Genomic DNA, 19,880 nt, shown 5'->3' on the forward strand with positions numbered 1-19,880 from the left:
CACACAGTTAAAATCATAGAACAGAAATATAAATACGAGGCGCGATTTGGTTTTTGCTCCGCCCACTAATATCAACCTGAACCAATGGAATTACAGCCTGTCTGCTGTGAGCGCAAGTTGGTTCTGTGATTTATTTCTTAACTGAAACTGTGAAAACCTACACGACCCCCTCCTCTCCTCTTCGTCTTCCTCTTCTCTCCTCAAACTGTTTCCATCCTCCTCCATCTCCTGTCAGACCCCCGCAGCACTGACCCGACAGAGGAGGGGGACTTTACCCCTGATGGTGTTTACGCCCACCGACTGAGGTCAATCTGGGGGGAGGTCTGCCGTAAATTGTTGATTGGATGCCGCGGACGGACAGCCAATTTCTCGCCGGTGCTGTTCCTGAGAGGAGAGCGAAGCTAAATGTGAGCATCTGAAGCACCATAGGGTAAGTAACCGCTTTAAAGCAAATTGAAAAGCAGATTTATTCTTTTTTTGTTTTATTTATTTTTTTAAATAATAGAAACCTCTGTCAGTTCAGATAGGACTGGCAGCATCTTAAGGGGAACTTGTTGCCATGCCTTCAACGCGTTTCTGTGATTTTTCTTGCTTTTTCTTGGTGCCAATATACAAGATTGACAAGTTCGTTGTGCGGATGAACGCCAGTAGGGACAGGGTGATAGTTTATTTTTTGAAACAAAATCACGGCTTGGATTTGGGGTTAACACATGTTTGGAGTCATATGAGTGTATAAGTGCTTATTACCCGGAATTCAAAATAAAGTGAAGGCATGCCTCAAATAGTGTCTCGTATTATTGCTCATTTAATGCTTTATTTTTTTCATAAATATACTGACGTTTTCGTGTTTCTGTTATTAAAAAAAATAATAATGCTGATGGCAAAAACTACATATTCATTCACTCTGTTCCATAATAATCCTGTCAAAGAAAGTCTTATAAAAAAGATTCCAGTAGTTGTATGATTAACAGTATGTACATTTTATATAGCTTACGTTCTTTTTTTCTGTGGATGTATTTTCAGATATGTAAGATGTTTGTAATTTTATTTTAGCCTATTAGGTTGCTTGAAATTATGAATCTATTTACTCACCTTAGTTTGATTATGTTATTGGAGAGCCTGAGCATGATTGTCAACTTTACCATATTTTCATTTATTATAGTTTTTTTTTTTTTTTACGTCAGTCTTTGCATGTTGCAGAAATAAAATCAACTTGCCTCCACATGAATTGCAGAAACAGATCTTACTGTATATGTGAAGTTCTCATTTGGGATACCCTCTAGTGGTTGGAAAGTGGCATTATATTTGTTTGGAGTTCTCTCAACAGCTGAAGGATGTGTTTCAGTAATGCTGTATTCCCTCAAATGTGCATTTTAGAATGGTGAAAATTTGTAGATTTGGCAGGGGACATGTGGTTAAGTCTGTAAACAGGAGCTAACCCTGGTTCTGTTAACACTTTAAATGTTTGTGCCATATGGGCACTGTGACAAATCATTGCTCACTTTGACTCTTAACGAAATGGAGAGGATGCTGTTATCAGTATGTTCACACTGAAACTGTTTATCCTCAGCAGTCGCTTAGAAGTGGCTTCCAAACGTTGCAGTGTCTCATTTTAAATAAAAGATGGAGAAGATGTCGAATTGCTTCTTGAATAAAAGATGTTTGTTTTTGGTGTGGAGCGTCACCCTGGGGATCACATCTTCTCATGTGCCACATTGGTGCAAATGATTCCTTCTCCCACTTGTTAATCAATTTATTGGTATTTCTAACCACACACAAGATTCTTATTACTTATTGAGTACTTATTGACTGATCATATATTACCATAAGGGGGCTGTGAATCCCTATTGCACCACTAATATACTAATATACTAATGACTTCTCTAAGTAGAGTTAGAGTTTTGTTCTTAAACAAGCAAACAAATTGAAAAAAAAACCCCACCATATATATATATATATGTCTTCTGTGGCTTAATTAAGTACTAAAAATGATTATTTTTTCTCCACTGTGTAACAAAATATACAAATGGACCATGCTCTGTTTTTATTTATTTCCAAAAGTCAATACATATGAAAAAAGGAGCCGAGGGAGTTCAGGGAGTAATTGGGAGCTGAAGTAGGGTTAAGATGCTGAATATTTACTGGCCTCATCTCAGCAGAGAGCTGATTATACTGCAGCTGAACATCCGTACCATTCCCAGTGGCTGGGACTCGTTCCTCTCTCTCAGTGAAAGAAATGAAAGATTTATAGCAGGCCAACTCACAGCCTTAGCAAAGCTGAGAGAAAATTTGAACGCATATTTTTTTTTCTTTCTCTTCTATGTGCCTTTTTTTGCAGTTGAATTGGGGGCAGACAAGGCCAAGAATGTAATAGACCTGTCAAGTGTCTCCAGAGAGGAGCAACCAGCAGAGGAAGAGAAACAGGAGATTGGGCAGGAGGAGAGGGAGATAAGAGAGAAAAAGGCTTGTGAATGCTACTGAGTTGGGACAACAAGGGCATCCGCCAGCACAGTTTTGAAAGAGTGAGCTGATTAGAAAATGTAGTAAAACTGCTACTTGCAATCTGATTACATAGTCCAACTAGAAGTTACAAACTTCACTGTTGCAGCAACAATTGGGTATCATTAGTTCATAATATTAAAAAAAAATAACATCTGTTACCAGTGCTTATTTATCGCTGTTAATTAGAGTCAAACTAAACTAAATGTAAACTGCAGGATCAATTTACTCATGTCTTTTCACATCAGTCTCATTACATCCTATAGCGCACCATATGGGAAAACAGGTTTCCATCCATGTTTAATTATGCATTTTAACTCATGAATGTTTAAACATGTGGTCCATTGAAGCAAATGATGGCCCAAATGTAGAGCCCGAGGCTGGGTTGGGGGCAGATGAGATGAAGCTGGTTACTTTGTCATAGTTCATAATAAAACAGCTGAAAAACCACCACAGTAATACTAAATTAAGTTCACTAATAAATGAGATTAATCACATTTTGAATTCATTTCCCTTATTAAATTGGCTCTTGTTTTATTTTACATGTAGTGGCCTCACACGTTTTTATCTCCAAGCGCATTGTGCCTGTTTGATGCTTCTTTCTGAATTTGAAATGTATGACCCGACTTTTTAGTGCAACCATTTTTTTTTTTTTCACAAAATTTTCTATGAATGTGAGAGAGCGAGGGTTATGGCTCTCATGTTGCTCAGACTCAGATTTGACTTTTCGTTCCCATCATGGATGTGAATCTGCACAAATCAAGGTTTTAATGAGCAACACTGTCAAAGGTGTTGCATCATAACAGCTGCTTTAATCACAGCCGTGTGTTTTTAGCGAGAAACATCTGGGGTGTCTCACTTTGTTGCTTCTTGCATGAAAATAACCGTCTCATTACATTTTGACAAATGCGCTCATATTCTAAAATCAGGATTAGACACTTCTGTGGTACAAATCTGAAAACCACCCCATTTTTAGCTTTTTATCTGTAAACAACTTTAATTTTTGTTGTGATACTCCTAATTGTATTGAGGTTAGTCAAGTAAGACGTCTTTTACTACAAAAATATTAACTGCAAAGGATTGCAAACCACCTTCCACTTTTTCTACACTTTTTCACTTTTTTAAATATTTCCATTTTCAATGCTTTGTGGCATTGCTCATCTATGTTTGTCAAAAAATAGGGTGCCATGGTGGCACACTGGTTAGCACCATTGCCTCACAGCAAGATGAACCTGGGTTTGATTCCAGGATTCCTCGCTGTGTTGAGTTTGGATCATTTCCCTGTGTCTGTGTGAGTTTCTTCGGGTACTCCGGTTTTCTCCAGCAGCCCGAAGATGTGCACATAAGGTTAACTGTTGATTCTAAAGTGGCCGTAGGTGTGAATGTCTCTCTGTGTTAGACTGGTAATCTGTACAGTGTATGGCACCTCTCACCCTGGGATATGCTCTAGCTCAGTTGTGACCCTGAACTGGATTAGCAGAAGAGGATGGATGCTTTTCTGGCTGTAATTGTCATTTATAGTGAGTAAATGCACTCACAGGACACTTTCTGAGGCACACATAACTAGTAATGGCCTTAATCTTTTGTGGTAAGGATTCAACAAGGTGTTTAAAACATTCCTCAGAGATTTTGGTCCATATTGAGATGATGGCATTACCCAGTTGTTGCAGATTTGTCAGCTTCAGATCCATAATGTGAATCTTCCATCTGAGTGGACCCATTGTAATGTTCAAGAAACCAGTTTGAGAGGATTTGAGCTTTGTGACATGGCATGTTATCCTATTTGAAGCAGAAGATGGACCTGGCCAACAACAATACTTAGTATGCTGGGGCTTCAAGATTTGTTGCTCTTCTGTGTGCCTTGGTTGTAACAACTGGTTATTGGTTACTGTTGCCTTCTTCGCAGCTCACAGCAATCTATTCTCATCTCACCTCTGTTATCAACAAGGAGTTTTTGCCCAGAGAACTGTCCTTATTGGATATTTTCTCTTTTCAGATTGTTCTCTAGAAAGTATAAAGATGGTTGTGTAGGAAAATATCCGTAGATCAGCAGTTTCTGAAACCCTTGATTTATTTGGCCATATGGGACCAAAACCCATTCCACATTCAAAGCCCTCTTTCTTCCTCATTCAGATGCTCAGTTTGAACTTCAGCAGGGTGTATTAACATAGTTTCTATATCTAAATGCATCGAGTTGCTGCCATGTGATTGGCTGATTACATAGCTGTGTGGACGAGGACTTGAATTGCTGCATTAATAAAGTGGCTAGTGAGTGTAAATAAAATTAATCAGAGAAAATATACACCACTGGGACAAAGTGATGAGCTTGGAAGTTACTTTATCATTTCAATTTAAGATGATAAATATGCAAGTTATACAAACATCCATTCCCAAAAGTTGTCTAGCTTGTACTAAGTGGGAATCTCAGGGAACCAGGCTGCTGTACTTATGTATGCATGGTTTGCTTTTGTTTGTGAAAATGAGTTTATGGTAGCAGAGATGATTGCACCTTAATGTGAAGTAAAACTAATGCACTGATTAATGGCGGCCTTTTAATTCCAATTACTGAAATCTGCCCAAGGCATCACTTTAGTTTGGCAGTAGGTCAAACAACATGTACTAGACAGAGCCAAATAGGCTTACTTATTCATAACTTTAACCCACTAAGGCTCTCCTTTTGTATTCTGCTTGTATTTTTTTCAGTGTTGTGTAAACATATTAATTAATATCTTGTTAAGGTTCACATTGCAGAAGTTGACTGTATTATGAGAAAGTGGTTGAGAAATCAGTGGTATTCACAAACACTGAAATAAATAATATAACAAAATGAATAAAAATAATCTTTTCAGAAGTGTATAAAAACATTAAATTGTGCAAATAAATCTTTTATTGAATTTTATGTTGTTTTTCTTAGATAGGCATGTTTTTGGACTTAAATGTTCTTTATAGGGATTGTTCCACAAAGATATTAATTAAAAATAAACATTTCTTATAATTACATCTTCTTATCATCATTAATTGAAAAACCCGGAATGAATACATATGTGTGTCTTGCCCAGACACATTTTTGAGTGAATAGGCATGTTAGAGTTAATGAAAGGCCATTATCTGGGTTTATAGAAGAATCTGTCATGGTCACATGGAGTTTTCATGTTTGCATCACTGTTTTCATCAACCACACATTACTTATGATTTTAGGCCTTGAGGCTTGTTTTTTTCACCACCCTGTTGCAGTAGGTGCAACATTTTAAACTTTGGTATTATTTTTCCCAGCTATCAATGTGATGTACTCCCTCTCTTAAAATGACATAGCTGATTCTTTACACTCTTCTGCATCTTTAGCCCAAGGTCTCACTTTGTGTTTGGATTGCAAAACAAGAATTACTTTGCTTAAAAACAGGAGATAATTCTGTGAATAAAGCTTCTGGGAAGTGTTTATGTTGTGATTGTTAGTCATGAAATATTCCTCGCAAGTTAAATCTTTTTCTTGATAATTTGTGTTAAAAGTATTCGACGTTCAATGTAACTTTTGTAATTCAGTTCAAGAAAAAAATAAAATAAAATAAACAATCAGTTGCTTGGGGCAAAATATGCCACAGCACTGTCTGAAGACTTCATCTTCTCATTCTTATTACTGCAGTGCGTCAGCAGCTTTACTGAAGCACTGCAGCCGTCACTGGCAAATAGCTTTTTCCTAGTTTTGCACTCTGTCTTGGGGCATCTTGCTCTTTGATGTTTTTAAACTAATTTGTGAAAGAGACTGAGGTGAGATGAGCTGGGTTTATTACAGTTGCTCAAATATGACTGCAGGAAAGTTGTTTAGTTTTGAAAAACAAATGTTTTAATTAAATATTCTTGCTTTAAGTGTTTGGTGTTGAGAGAGTGAGCTCAAAAATAAGTAAAGATGTCAAGGAAAATGGCTAAGAATCTGTACTGGAAACAAGTGATTCTCTAGTGAGCAAGTGAGATTGCAACTAAAGAGTTTTTACATGATCTGTCAATCATCTTATTACAATTTATGTTGCAGCTGTGTCTACAAATTGTCTTGAATAAAAATAACATTTTGATTTTCTGCATTTTTTACAGTATTTACTATATATACAAATACAGAGGTTACAATGGGTCAGATCAATCCAGAACATCAATCTGACAATTTAAGTTAATGAGCAATAAAATCTGATAGGGAGGCTAATACATACTGTCGAATGAATGAATTTTTCATGTGCTTCCAGTGACTGCATGGAGATAGTTTCTCTGTAATAAGAAAATAATGACATCCCATGGCCTGCTTACACCTTGAACACATCATGCAGATATAAACCTGTGGTTGTGGTACTTCAGTATATAGGCAGAAGAGGTGGAAGCATGAATGGAATAATCTTTTTAAAGTGGCAGGCGAAATCAGAGTGGGAAAAACATGTTATTGTGAAACCCTGAGTGATACAGAAAATTGTAAGAGAGGACAGGGGAGGAAAATGAAACTATTTTCAAAGGAAAGGACTGCAATTTTATAAACTGGAATTTTAAATCTATGTCATGTGCTTATTCATTTTGGAGTTTTTAAATCAGATATTGGATCTATGCATTATCTGTTGCTGAATCAAGTTTTTTTTGAATGTTTTAAAACTAACTGAATCATAATATCGTAATATCGTAATTTTGTGCTTGCATGAAATATGTGTTAAGAAGTTTAGTGCAGGTTAAAAAGGTTAGTTTGTAATATGCATTTTACAGTGACATACTATGTTGGACTTGTCCTGGGCTGGCTTCCTTGCACCAGTTAGGCTACATCAAGGCTAAAAGACATAAATTTAAATTCAAGGTGATAATGTTGATCAGATTTACTCACCAAACCCACCTTTTATACTAGTTCCATATTGTCAAGGCGGTTGGAAATTTGCCATATAGATCTCTGATTGTATCTTGTGGAATCAATACACATGAGAATGTTTTTAGATGCTGTTGCCAGTAGTTTGTCTATTGATTATTTCAGTTGAACTTGTCTAGGATATGGGTTGATTAACAATGCAGAGTAGAGGTCAGATTCAGTCAGTTATTGTAATGTGATGCACATGCTGGAGCGGGTGGTGGTAAGGTGGTAAAAGTCTCACTGAATTCATTCATGACCTCTGGACTAACAGGAAAATTCAAACTGTGATGCTGCCAGTCAGTAGTCCGTTTCAACTTCCTGTTGCCGATAAATATTTCATGCAGCTTTTTGCATGCTGTCGTACAGCCTCTGTGTTTGAGTGTAACAGAAGAGAGCCAAAGACTTATAAGCGCGGGGAAGAGAAGTTCTCATATATCTATATCATGTCTCCTCTCTGCAAAAAGACATCAGTACCAGGTTACTAATCGCAGGTTTCAAAGAAAAGGCTGGTTTAGATGAGATGTGTCGTTACTAATGTTTTCATTGATTAAGCGTATTGCTTTCCTTTTTTTGTCTAAAGCTAAATATTTGTCTGTTTTAGTAAATGACAAAGCTAAGGTTGTTCTCTGCAACAGACACCCTCTGGAATTGGTTTTAAGATTTTTTTCTGCAACAAACTGCAACAAAAACAACAGAAAAAGTTCTCTTTCTGTTTCAAATGGGTTTAAAATTCATTTAAGCTCATTTGCTGTGTCTAATAGCCTGCTGTTTCATGAGTCGTGGCTATGTTTTGAGATCTCAGATGTCATTTTATGGTAAGGATTAGGGTGCGGCTCATGATTAAGATCGTCATCAGTCGACACTACTGGGTTGGAAACCACATGCGACAAACAATAAATTCTTTCAATGACACACAAATGAGTGTTACATGCCATTTCAGGATACTGGGGTGCTGAGTCTAATAATTCCCCTAAAAACAAAGATTCCTAAAGAACATGCTTGTCATTTGCATCTTTTTACAGAACATAGCCTGCCATCAGCTTCAGTGTTACATTAGAATAAAGTCTTCACATGAAACCTAATTGATAGGGTTTTTTTTCTCATAACAGAAAGATTGCAACATTATGATGCAAAACTTGTGCAGCAAAAATCAATTTCTCAGCACTTCATCTGTATGCTGACAACAATCCACATTTCTTCCCCCCCAAAATATGGAGCATTACTTTATTTCTGGGCAACTTCTCATGAATTATTCTGTACAGCCCACAAACTGGGTTTGAGCGACAGCTTGCACAAACATCCTACTCCTGATGGCCCTTTGGTCAAAAGAATTGCACCGTCCTTAGTTCACCCTTCAAATTGAATTACATCAACTAGCTGTGGATTACAGTACCACTGTGCATCAATATTGCCAAGGGAGAGCATGGCTTATAGAGAGCAGTCAGTGAATAATGCATCCTAAAAATACAAACAAAAACGAGGCAATTAATAAACTAATGTTTTCACACAGCTCACCCAACACACTAATGCATGCATTGCACATGTGGATTAGTGTTTCTCTCACTGACCTATCATCAGTAATTCTTTTTATGCTATGGACAGGTTATGTAGGTAAAACCTTTGTGTATTGAACACTGATAATACATACATAATTGATCAAATATGACTGACTTTGTTAAATCTTTAATGGGTGGAAGGCATGTCAGAACAAACAGAATACTGATAGTCAGTGATGAGCATCCATACAGCTTATAAATGCTATAAGCTGTCACAGTGCAATTATAGTTTATATATGAAGTGTGTTTGTCTCGCCATTAATTCAGAAGCATGCTGGTCAGTGAGTATCAGGATGTCCAGTCAGTATTACATTACACATGTAAGTGGTAAGTGGACTGGTTCTTATATAGCACTCTCCTCTACTAAAAAGGCTTTAAACAAAATACCTCATTCACACAAGCACTTTTTTTCTACACTAAAGTGCTTTCTAGCAAATACTCTGATGGATGGTTTGGAGAGCAACGTGTGGTTCAGTATCTTGCACAAGCATACTGCATGCAGACTGGAGCAGGCAGGAACTGAACGATCGATCTCCCGATTAGTAGATGACTTGCTTTAACTTGTGCGTGTCTAATTTCCCCTATGCGTTTACGTGAAAGGTGTCATTTTGGCAGCAACGAACCAATCTAAAAGCTGAATTCATGGATCATTTGACTCTTTTTCCACAGAAAACACAGAGACATTATCCTGTGTTCCAATAGTTGCAGTTTCAGTGGCGTAAAAGAGTTCAAGCAGCAGATTAGAATGAAGTACATTAACATTTTATACAGTTTCTGCAGCATCAAACTAATTTAAACACATTCCTCTGACAATGCAATGCACAGTTTGTGCTTCATGTGGTTTTAGTAAGCTACACATATAAAAAATATACCCCCAGCAGAGAATCTGTATCACACTTAAAACATGCTGTAAATAAAAGAATTAGTGAAAACATGGGGCTTCCATCTGATTTATAACCCAAAACACGGACCATAATCTGCTCTCGACAGTTTTAGTTTTTGCTCTGGCAGCTGCAGACTTGCTGTTGTTTAAGAGCTTGAGAGTTTTAGATAAACTCAGGTGACTTTTGCTGTGTACCTGAGTAGTATTGTTACCTCCAATGCTTTTCCTTTACTCTGTGCCCTTTGTGTGGTTACAAAGCTGTCTGTCTGAGGTGAGACCAAAGACAAAGTTCCAATAATAAGCTTTCCCTCATTCTCCTTTCCTGTCAGAAAAAGTAGCCACTCGTCTTTGGATCTATTTTAAAAGACTGAATCAAATGCACAGTGGGCCATGAAGGGCCCCACAGTAATTATTTTTCTCCTGCTTTTTTGTGTCATTAATTTTCAGCCTGACCATGTTCACTGGAGCAAGATGACTTTACTCAACAAGTCAGACGACACCTCCTCTCCCTCCTTCCCTCTCTCCTCCCTTGAACATAATTTCTCTGTCTATGTCACCAATGACCCCTCGTACTCCCCTTTATCCTTCCCTACATCCTCTTCCTCTTTGCTGACTTCCTCCAACTGCACCAGCTCTGCATCACCCTCGTCTCCGCCATACAACTTCTATGCGGTGCTGTTAGTCCTCCTGATCTTCTGCGTAGTGTTTGGTAATGTGCTGGTGTGCGTGGCGGTGTCGCGAGAACGTGCCCTGCAGACCACCACCAACTACCTCATCGTCTCACTGGCTGTTTCTGACCTGCTGCTGGCCACACTGGTCATGCCTTGGGGCGTATACCTGGAGGTGTGTGTGCACTTCTGTTTGTTTTCCCTTCTTTTCCTGCTTTATGTTTTGTGGTTCTGAAGAAAGACAAAAAAAGAGAGAATCAAATCATTAGATGCAATGGAAATCAAGAGGATAAGACTGTTTGGTAGTTTTCAGCCTTTTTTGAACAAACACAAAGCAAATGACACCAATAATATATTAGATAATCAGCAGAAAAGTTAGTTTTTTCTGAAGAATATAAGCCGACTGATAACCAGCCTTCCAGAATTTCCCATATGCTATTTTGTCTGGCATCTTATAGTAATTTCAGTAGCTGCTGGTTGAAAATGAATAATACAAATACATCTTCGTTAGTATGAAGTTAACAGAATGACACCATGGATAAATTTTGTATGGTAATCAAGAAAATAATATGACTTATTAATAATGTGAATATTGTTTAGGAATAACCTGTCAGATCTTCTCGCGTTTTGGTTTGCCCTTCGTGTTTTATTAACAAAAGAAAAAAAAAAGCTTCCCTTGTGTGTCTTTGCTTATTATGCTTCCTTTGTTTTATTCTCTTTTTCCTTTCTTTCTGTTAGTTATTCTGCTTGATTATTCTTTTTTTTTTTTTTTGACTTCTGAAATTTGCCTTAGTTGTCATCAGTTCTCCAGGCACTTTCTGTCCTACCATCTCCTTTTGTTTGTCCTGAGTTTAATTAAAGTTATCCTTTTTGTTTGTGTAGGTGCTGCCTCTGTGTTCTGTAGTTGGGTCCTCTTTTTGAACTTCAAACAACAAAAAAATACCCACTCACATTTACCAGACCAGTCAGCGTGATGTTACACGGTTACTTATCTTTATTTTATTATAAACTATTCAAAGAAAGATGGAATCAATGAGTGTTTCGGCATTTTTGGCTATTAAATAACACATACTTTTGTCACATATCAGATTGGCTATTGATTATATCACTGATTAATTATTTAGTAATTATAAATACAGTTTTACTCTGTTTTAGTCAAGAATCATGATTGGTTTTTTAGATCCAAGGGACTAACTTGAATTTTTTTTAAAATCCCTTGGTGCACAGCAATCACTGTTATAGTGCAAAATACTTATTTCTGCATTATTTATTAGGTAAAGGCAAATCCTTTGTCTTTTTCGTTTTGACAGTCTTTTTAGTTAAATTTCAAAAGGAAGTAATGATCTTTATTAAACTATTAAAAAACAAATTAAATATTGAATTATCCAATAAGAAGCAAAAGTTTGAACCAGCCTGGTTAATATTGATTTGCCGCACATGAATAAAAATGTACAAAACGTGACACCAGGTTAATAAAATGAAAGAGAGTTATGAGTGAGTAAAACCTATTTGCTTTGTTGAAGGTGGTGGGAGAGTGGCGATTCAGCCTCATCCACTGTGACATCCTGCTCACCCTGGACGTCATGATGTGCACAGCCAGTATCCTCAACCTCTGCGCCATCAGCATTGACAGGTGGACGCTTGCCTAAAAATTACTCTCACATTATCACCTTTACTGGTTGTTTGTTCTCTTTTCTCTTTGTGTCTCCTCTTATTTGTTGAGCTCATCTCACTTCTATTCTACCAATTTATCTTCCTCTTGAGAATTCCCCTTCAGCAGGAGAACAAGTTATTCTTTTATAAACTACTTAAAATTAAATTTTTAACCAACTAACATGACAGTAAATCAGTATGGTATTTCTTCCACCTAATCTTGGCCTTTATTTGTCTTGGCTGGGCTACACAAAAAAAAGCTAACCAAAGAGCATGCATTTACATACATTACCTATACAAACCCCACTAAAAACTTAACTAAAGGCATTGCCATCATCCAGCTGTCACTGAGTAGCCAAATAAAAACTTGTTTCTGCTCCAGTCATCTCTAAACATATAAAAAAAACCTGATTAAGTGTTCCACCTGATGCCCTCTTAATGGTCCGGCGAGAGGTGGCCAGACACCCAGCGGGCAGACAGTCTGCAATTGGGTCCTAATTCTTCCGACAAAGTAACACATTTAGACTGCACCACTTTGGTTTTGTGTAATTTGTCATTGCATCTAAGGATAGTCTCTAAATTGTTTTTGTTGAATCCACAGAGAGTAATTTATATATAATGCAGTAGCAAAGCTGTCAGGGCTTAAAGCCCCCAAAGTGACCCATTACAAGGACACAGAGCTGAGGTTAAGTGCTTTGATTTAATGAACTCTAGCACTTTTTATGCAACGTCATCCAGTGTATTTTGCAAAATAAGAAATAGGACAAATCTAAATAATGTTTGTGCAGCTAGTGTGGAGTCATTATTTTGTATTTTACTTCAGGCTTCATGTTCTGAAATTGAACTTAAGGATAATATTAAAGAACAACTTTTAATTTAAATCTCAGTTCAGTTTTTTATTATAATCCAGGGGGTATTTATCAGGAGCAAGATTAGGTATTACCATCCAAACAAAATGCTTTGTGTAACATACTTTACCCACAGTCATGTTGATGCCCCAGTCTATATAATACTATTAATGGCTCCTCATGCCAGACAAAATAAATGACTAAACTGGGAATCTAAAACTCAAGAGACTATTTCATATTTTAGGCATCCCATATAATTTTTGCTTTTTTTTTTATTTCAGTAAACTAAAATGGGGTTTTTAACTGTTTTTTTACACTTATAATTTTACACTAGAGTTTTTGTTTTACTACAATTGTCATGCTACATTAAAACCCTTAAAGCACAGTAGTGCTAAGTAGAAATTGTTAGCATGCAAACACACTAAATTACAGTACTTGTGATATTGTTACATCTTAAATCTTGTTGTTGCCAAATGTTGGAGAGCCATGTCAAGCTCTGCAAGACACTTCTTTGTCCTTGACTTGTCTTCATGTTGTCGGTGCCTCTTTGGGGACATTGGAATAGTGTATTATATTATAACACCTGAACAACAAAGAAATCCTTTCTGTTTTTATACTTGACCCCGTACTCACATCTGGGATTAAGGTAGCTCACTAAAGACACTAAATAGCTGCATTCACAAGAAACAATTCAAAATAGTTTTTGATGTGCTTGCAGTTTTATATTTTGTGTCCTTTAGACTGTGAAACAAGCTTTCATAGCTTTAGTTTTTTGTTTTTAATGAGAAAAGTGAATTTGTTTGTCTGGGCTCCACATTTACTATGAAATATGCAGGATGGTTTAATTAGGTGCAGAAATGCACCTATTGTTTCCTCTGCATTGACGTGCATGTCAAGACACAAGAACCATAAGTGAACATGTAGGAGGCGTGCTAATGTGTCTGTGTGTATGTATTGTTGCAGATATACAGCAGTGGCAATGCCGTTGCTCTACAACACCAGATACAGCTCCAGGAGGAGGGTGGCGGTGATGATTTCGGTTGTGTGGTTCCTTTCTTTTGCCATCTCCTGCCCTTTACTGTTTGGGCTGAACAACACTGGTAACAGTGCCATCTGATACTTTTTGACTTTTTCAGTGAACTGTTTCTTCTTTTATACAAACAGTCTATCCAAACTGTCTTAAATTTGATTATTCATCTTTCAAAAACAAAAATAATATGCTGTGCATTCAGTGACATTTCCATATGTTGGAATCATCAGTGGCTAAAATTGTCTCACAGTAGTAGCAGAAGGAAGGTGCCCAGCAGCTAAACTTATTGGAGACAGCTATGAGGTAGAGAAGCATAGTCCAGCTCCACCTCTAGGTACAGGCACACCCCAACCTCCTTATCTATAAACACTGGGAATTGGTGCTGTCTAGTCCATCTCACTAAGCAGTGAGCACGAGTTGGTGATGAGGGACTTCAGCTTTCAAAGCACTCGCACTGAACTCAAAGGCGGCCACTTGAGAATAAGTGGGAAAACATAAAGTAATGCGAGGGTGAGCAAGAGGCATCCGGCAGCCTCAGTTGTGGGTCCAAATGCAGCAAGACACCAAATGATGTAAGTCAAACTGTGAAAAATATTCTCTCTCCACAGAAATGTGTTGCTCGTAGATTACAGCACGGCATTTGAAAGGTACTCTCTGCATTGCTTTTCATTCGGTTCCAGCACCAGCGTTTGTGTGTAAAGGATCGCGTTGCATCATTGGTGGTTTGCAAATGTGGGTTTGATGAAACTCCAATGAAAACAGCGTTTCACTTCATGAGTTAACATTTTTAACATGGTGTTCTTAAAGCGCTCCAAAAGGTTTCAAGATCAAGAAGAAATGAATGAGTTTAATGGTAAATTCAACAGATGTTTATTATAGCTGACAAGGAGTGGAAACAGATGACCAAAGTTAACAGCACCTTTAATACAGAATAATTGACTATGTTGTACTCTTCCATACATCTTTACTATGATTATCATAGAGTAGATTTGCCCACCGCCAACCTCAACTGTGCATCAGTGCAACAGAACTGATTCATGTTTCTGAGTTGGTTCATCGGTTTTTGGGTAGCAGAGCCATAGATTCCTATTTAGGATTACTTGAATACCATCTCACTTATCTTTATAATTGCTCTGATAATAGTTAAATGCTGTACCAGTTTAAGTCCTAGGTTCTAGGCTCTTGCCTTTTGACTTTGTACTTTACACATAGACAGATAAATCTTATAATTATTCCTAAAGGTTTTGTACTATATCTGTTCTTTGCCCTTTTTCTTTTTTTCTGCTGCCCCTTAGCTAATCGTGAAGGCACCACGTGCAGCTTTGCAGACCCAGCATTTGTGGTGTACTCATCTGTGGCCTCCTTCTACGTTCCCTTCATTGTAACATTGCTGGTGTATGCGCAGATCTGCCTGGTGCTGCGCAAACGTGGCAGACGCACCGCACCGCCACGCAGACACGGTTTGCTTGCGCAAGGTGCGGCTGAAGCAGGAGAAGGTCACCGACACAGGAAGGTAGATTTCATACCAAACTAATGTTTATCAAGCTTGAGTCAAGTTTGAGTTGTCTTCTAGCCATTTTGCAATTTTAACGAGATAGAAAGTTTAGATGAAGTCAACAACAATCTTCATGATTTTTCAAAAACCACTTTTGTAACTTCAGATACACACACTTCATCTCATGCACAGTGTAATTTCTATAAGATGACACAAGATTCTTGTCCTACCAGCAAATATAGTTTACTGTGAGTTATCAGTTTCCAGTTCTTTTTTGCATTATCGTTTCTTTTCAATGTACATGGCTTTCTTCCATTTCAGAATAAGTGCACACAACCAGAAGATGTGAAGCTGTGCACCCTGATCCTGAGACCTGCCTCTGCAACCCTACAGCGCAAGAAAGTGGTGAGGGTCATAACCTAAGCGAGAACTCAGTCCAAACAGATTCTCTTTTTATTGTTATTTTTTATGTAATTCTCACACAGAGCCTGGTTAAAGAGGCGGTGGTTCACCCTCTTGAAGTGGAGCCAGGTCATTTCCTGCCACAGAATGAGCAGAGTCTGGCTCCTCCCCCTCCTCCTCAGGCCTCTTCGAAATGTGGACGACCCCGGATCTCCCTGTCCATCTCAGTTGGACCTGCTCCTGTTCTCCCCTCAACCGTGACACGATCGGCTCTGACACCTCGTCCTCCCACCCTTGAGGATGGCATGAGGGGCCGTGAGGGATGGAGGGAGCGGAGCGCAGGCAAAGAGAAATGGGGCATCACCAAGGAAAGGGTGAGAGGGAGGCTGTCACAGCAGAAGGAGAGGAAGGCGACTCAGATGCTTGCTATTGTGCTCGGTAAGCAGTGGGAAACGCAGACTTATTGATGAGGTGTTCTTTGCACCATGTGTGCATGCTCAATCTTCACTTGCAGTTTGTCACACTGTGCGCTGGTGCATTCACAAAGTGTTTCTACCTGAAATCCACCTCCAGACACCTCCGAAGTCTCTATGACATTGTTTTTCAAGATATCCTTCTGTATCTAGTGAAGGCACAGAACACATCTAAGCTCACAGAACAAAGTTAATTTAATTTAATTTAATTAAGGTTTATATATATATGTAGTGCCGATGCATACTATAAGGTATTTAGTACTGTAGAAAACCGCAACAATCAAGCAAGTGAGATTAATGAGAAGAGAAAAAGTAAAACACAGAGAAACAGGACAAAACTCACTATGAGAGAGATTAGACAAAAATGTGATGACATTGATTAATGATATTTCTCTGTCCTTTGTCTTCATGCTTTGTCCTGTTGTTTGTTTGTTTGTTGTCTTTTTTGGTCTATGTGTGTGTGCTTCTATATAAACTTGTGGGGAGTGAAAAGAGGTGATAGTAGAAGAAGTGCTCAGTGCATCACATTAAGTCCCACAGCAGTCTGAATCTATAGCAGCATAACTAAAGGAAGATTCATGGACATCTAATCCAGCTTTAACTATAAACTTTATGAAAAAGGAAAGTTTCTTAATCTTTAAAAGCAGACAAGGTGTCTGTCTTCTGAGATGGCTCCACAAGAGAGTGGCCTCTTAGCTGTAGGCTAGTCAAATTGTAGCTTGTCCCATGTATCATCAAATTTGCCAGATGCCTTCATCTTGTTTTGGTATTTTTACAATAGCATAGTCAAAAATTTATAAAATAGTTTGGTGAGATTGCATACAGAGAACAATAAAAGACTAATTCAAAATTAAACCAAAAATATAGGTTAAAACCAGCGATCATGAAATGTTTTTAATACATAAAAGGTGACTGTAGATGTTTACTGTACAGTAAATCCCTTGAGCCAGTTCTGTATTGTAAAAAGAAATGCAATCACCTTTGGCAGAATGAAGAAAAATCTAGATGAAATGTGTCCTGAGGGCTCTATTCTGAATAGCTGAAAATAATTAGCTTTTTCCAGATGAAAGATTTTAAATGTAAATTTGGAGCAAGTTTTCCTTATTTCAGTTGGAGAAACAGTGATGAATGTTAACATTCACAGCAGCAGTTTTTACGGCCTTCATTATTTATGACTTCTGACTTGATTGTATTTTTTCTCGCCAAGCTCATTTGTTGTGTGATTTATGAGACTTGGCGGTTCTGACTCTGAAACTGGGATAGATGATATCCTCTGTCTGTGTATTTACTGACTCGGTGGTTTTATGAGGGTGTGCAAACTACAAATGTACAATTAGACAAGATATTTAATAAATTACATCCTTGCATGATTTCTGTCACACACAAAGACGTAATCCCCATCTTGTCTTTCTTTCAAAGGTGTGTTCATTATCTGCTGGTTGCCTTTCTTTCTGACCCATGTACTAAAGGCCCACTGCAGAAGCTGCTGCATCTCACCTTCTCTGTACAGCGCCGTTACCTGGCTGGGATACCTCAATAGTGCCGTCAACCCTGTCATATACACCACTTTCAACATTGAATTTCGCAAAGCCTTCATCAAGATCCTGCACTGCTAGGCCAAAGAGATGAGAAGTGTCAGTTGTCCAAAAAAAATAAATAAATAAAAGGCCGACATCGATTTGAGGTCTGAGGTGAGAAAGAGCTGAGTAAAAAGCAAAGATAAAGAAGAGTGTGGCAGGTTTGATGTGCAGAGACGGGAAGTGAGACAAAAGAGCGGACAGCTGATAAGTTGAAGTGGGACAAACTTTTCAGAAAGTGAATGACGAGAGAAATGTAACCAACAGCTTACACAAGACTGAAGAAAGAAACTTTGGAGGCAATCACAAAAAAGCGTGTGACAAGTAGAAGACAGGTGCACGAAACACAAACAGGCGGGAGATATTCAAAGAAAAGAAGACGTGTGCTGTGTTGTACAGATAATACGCTTGTCAAGAGAATTACTGAGGACGCGGAATCTCAGAGCACCGGCTTGACTCAAAAACGTAACGTAAGTTGGACTCAAAGAAACTTGACTGTTTTTCCAATTTACTGGAAGACTTAACTTGTACTTGTATTCTCTTGTATCACTGACACAAAGCACCTTATCAGTTTACATGTGCTTGTCTTTCCCAGAGGACTGGAATAAGTCAGGGGAGAAAACAGCTTGAGTACAGCTTAAAACTCAGACATCCAACGATCAATAATATTTCATACCTCTTTTAAAAAATCCCGATTAAGTTGCATTGTGTAACAATGATTGATTTGGTGATTGAGCAGAAACAGTCAAGACAGCTTTCATGCATTTTAATATGTACAGTTCTTGCTCTAAATAAGTAGCTTATAAATGTAAAGGTGAGTGTTGTAAATAGTCGCTTTAAAGTTTTGTGGGATGTACAAATAATCAAATAAAAATCATTTTCATTCATTACTTGTGTTGTTTTAAAATCACTACCATCTTATGCAATGGAAAAATATACTCTTTTTTTTTTTTCCAATTACAGTGCAAAAAAATACAATCACTTCCACAGTATAGGCAAGTCCTTTCCCTACTTGATTGTAAAGTACAACTTTACATCTTGTGTCAGTGGCACAGGGATGGTGACTGTGAAAAGTCTTGTGTAGTGAGACAGGACTGTGAGGGCACACTGAGAATTTTGAATGAGCCGTTTTCTAGCAGCACAGACATTTTCCTGCATATATGTGTGCACTGCCTCTTCTCAAAAGATTTAGGAGAGTTGTGTATTATTTAAAAGATTCCCTGGCACTTCCATCCATAGAATATATCTTTTATAGTATTGATTGAACTCAAACACACCCACATTCTGCCCTGAAACATTTGGTTTAATCACTTTCAGCAGGCAGGTTCTGGATTCAAATCCATCAGCCAGCTGGGGCCATTTGGTGTGCAATTTGCCTGTTTTCACTGTGCCTGGGTGGACTCTCTCCAGGTACTCCAGCTTCCTACTACAGTCCAAACACATGCATGTTAGATTTATTGGTTATTCTAAATTGGGAAGAGTAAATGTCAACATGGATAGTTGTCCGTCTCTCTGTGTTGGCCCTGTGATAAACTTGTGATCTGTCTAAGGTGTGCCATGCTGTGAAACCCCAAATTGGACAAATGATCAAGAAAATGAATGGATCATTTGATATTTTAAGAAATATGCATGTTGTCCTTTGTGCTAAGGGTTAAAGGAGGTGAAAAAGAAGAAAGCAGTTTGCTTTCCAGAACTTCTGAACCCCACAAAGTTTTTTCAGGGAAGTTCATGCATGAAGTATTTCTTGGGTTATAACTTTCTGAAATCTCTGCAGGTTAGCTGGCCTGAAATGGGATATTGTGAATTCTTCTGATAGCCTGATAGTTGTAATGACTCATTTTCATGACTGCTTTCGTTGAAGGCAACAGGACTTCTCATTTAGATTAACCTGGGACCAGATCTTAAGGGTGCATTGTAGGCGACTGA

General features: G+C 38.0%; 1 protein-coding gene across 3 annotated transcripts; it reads left to right on the forward strand.

Annotated features, from left to right (window-relative positions):
* drd2l (dopamine receptor D2 like) lies at positions 1-18,841 on the forward strand. Of its 3 annotated transcripts, XR_266645.4 has the most exons (10): positions 1-430; positions 2,339-2,522; positions 10,256-10,651; positions 12,000-12,109; positions 13,941-14,077; positions 15,303-15,520; positions 15,824-15,907; positions 15,988-16,342; positions 17,797-18,424; positions 18,550-18,841. XR_266645.4 is itself a non-coding variant. In XM_005455878.4 (9 exons), exons 2-9 carry the CDS (start codon positions 2,472-2,474, stop codon positions 17,991-17,993), a joined length of 1,548 nt encoding a protein of 515 aa, XP_005455935.1. In that variant the 5' UTR covers positions 1-430; positions 2,339-2,471; the 3' UTR covers positions 17,994-18,841. The 3 variants fall into 3 exon arrangements, 2 of the variants coding, with proteins under 2 accessions (XP_005455935.1, XP_005455936.1); XM_005455878.4 differs by having other exon boundaries at positions 17,797-18,841; XM_005455879.4 differs by lacking the exon at positions 2,339-2,522 and having other exon boundaries at positions 37-430; positions 17,797-18,841.
* Positions 18,842-19,880: the final 1,039 nt, after the last annotated feature.

The sequence above is a fragment of the Oreochromis niloticus genome, linkage group LG11, assembly GCF_001858045.2.
Source record: "Oreochromis niloticus isolate F11D_XX linkage group LG11, O_niloticus_UMD_NMBU, whole genome shotgun sequence".
Lineage (NCBI taxonomy): Eukaryota > Metazoa > Chordata > Actinopteri > Cichliformes > Cichlidae > Oreochromis > Oreochromis niloticus.

What these genes read in the sequence shown, in the direction of transcription:
- drd2l (XM_005455878.4), top strand. Translation starts at nt 2,472, where the DNA reads ATGCTACTGAGTTGGGACAACAAGGGCATCCGCCAGCACAGTTTTGAA. An exon ending in GCCAGCACAGTTTTGAAAGA is followed by an intron (nt 2,523 to 10,255) that starts GTGAGCTGATTA and finishes ATTAATTTTCAG; the next exon opens with CCTGACCATGTTCACTGGAG. An exon ending in AAGGTCACCGACACAGGAAG is followed by an intron (nt 15,521 to 15,823) that starts GTAGATTTCATA and finishes CTTCCATTTCAG; the next exon opens with AATAAGTGCACACAACCAGA.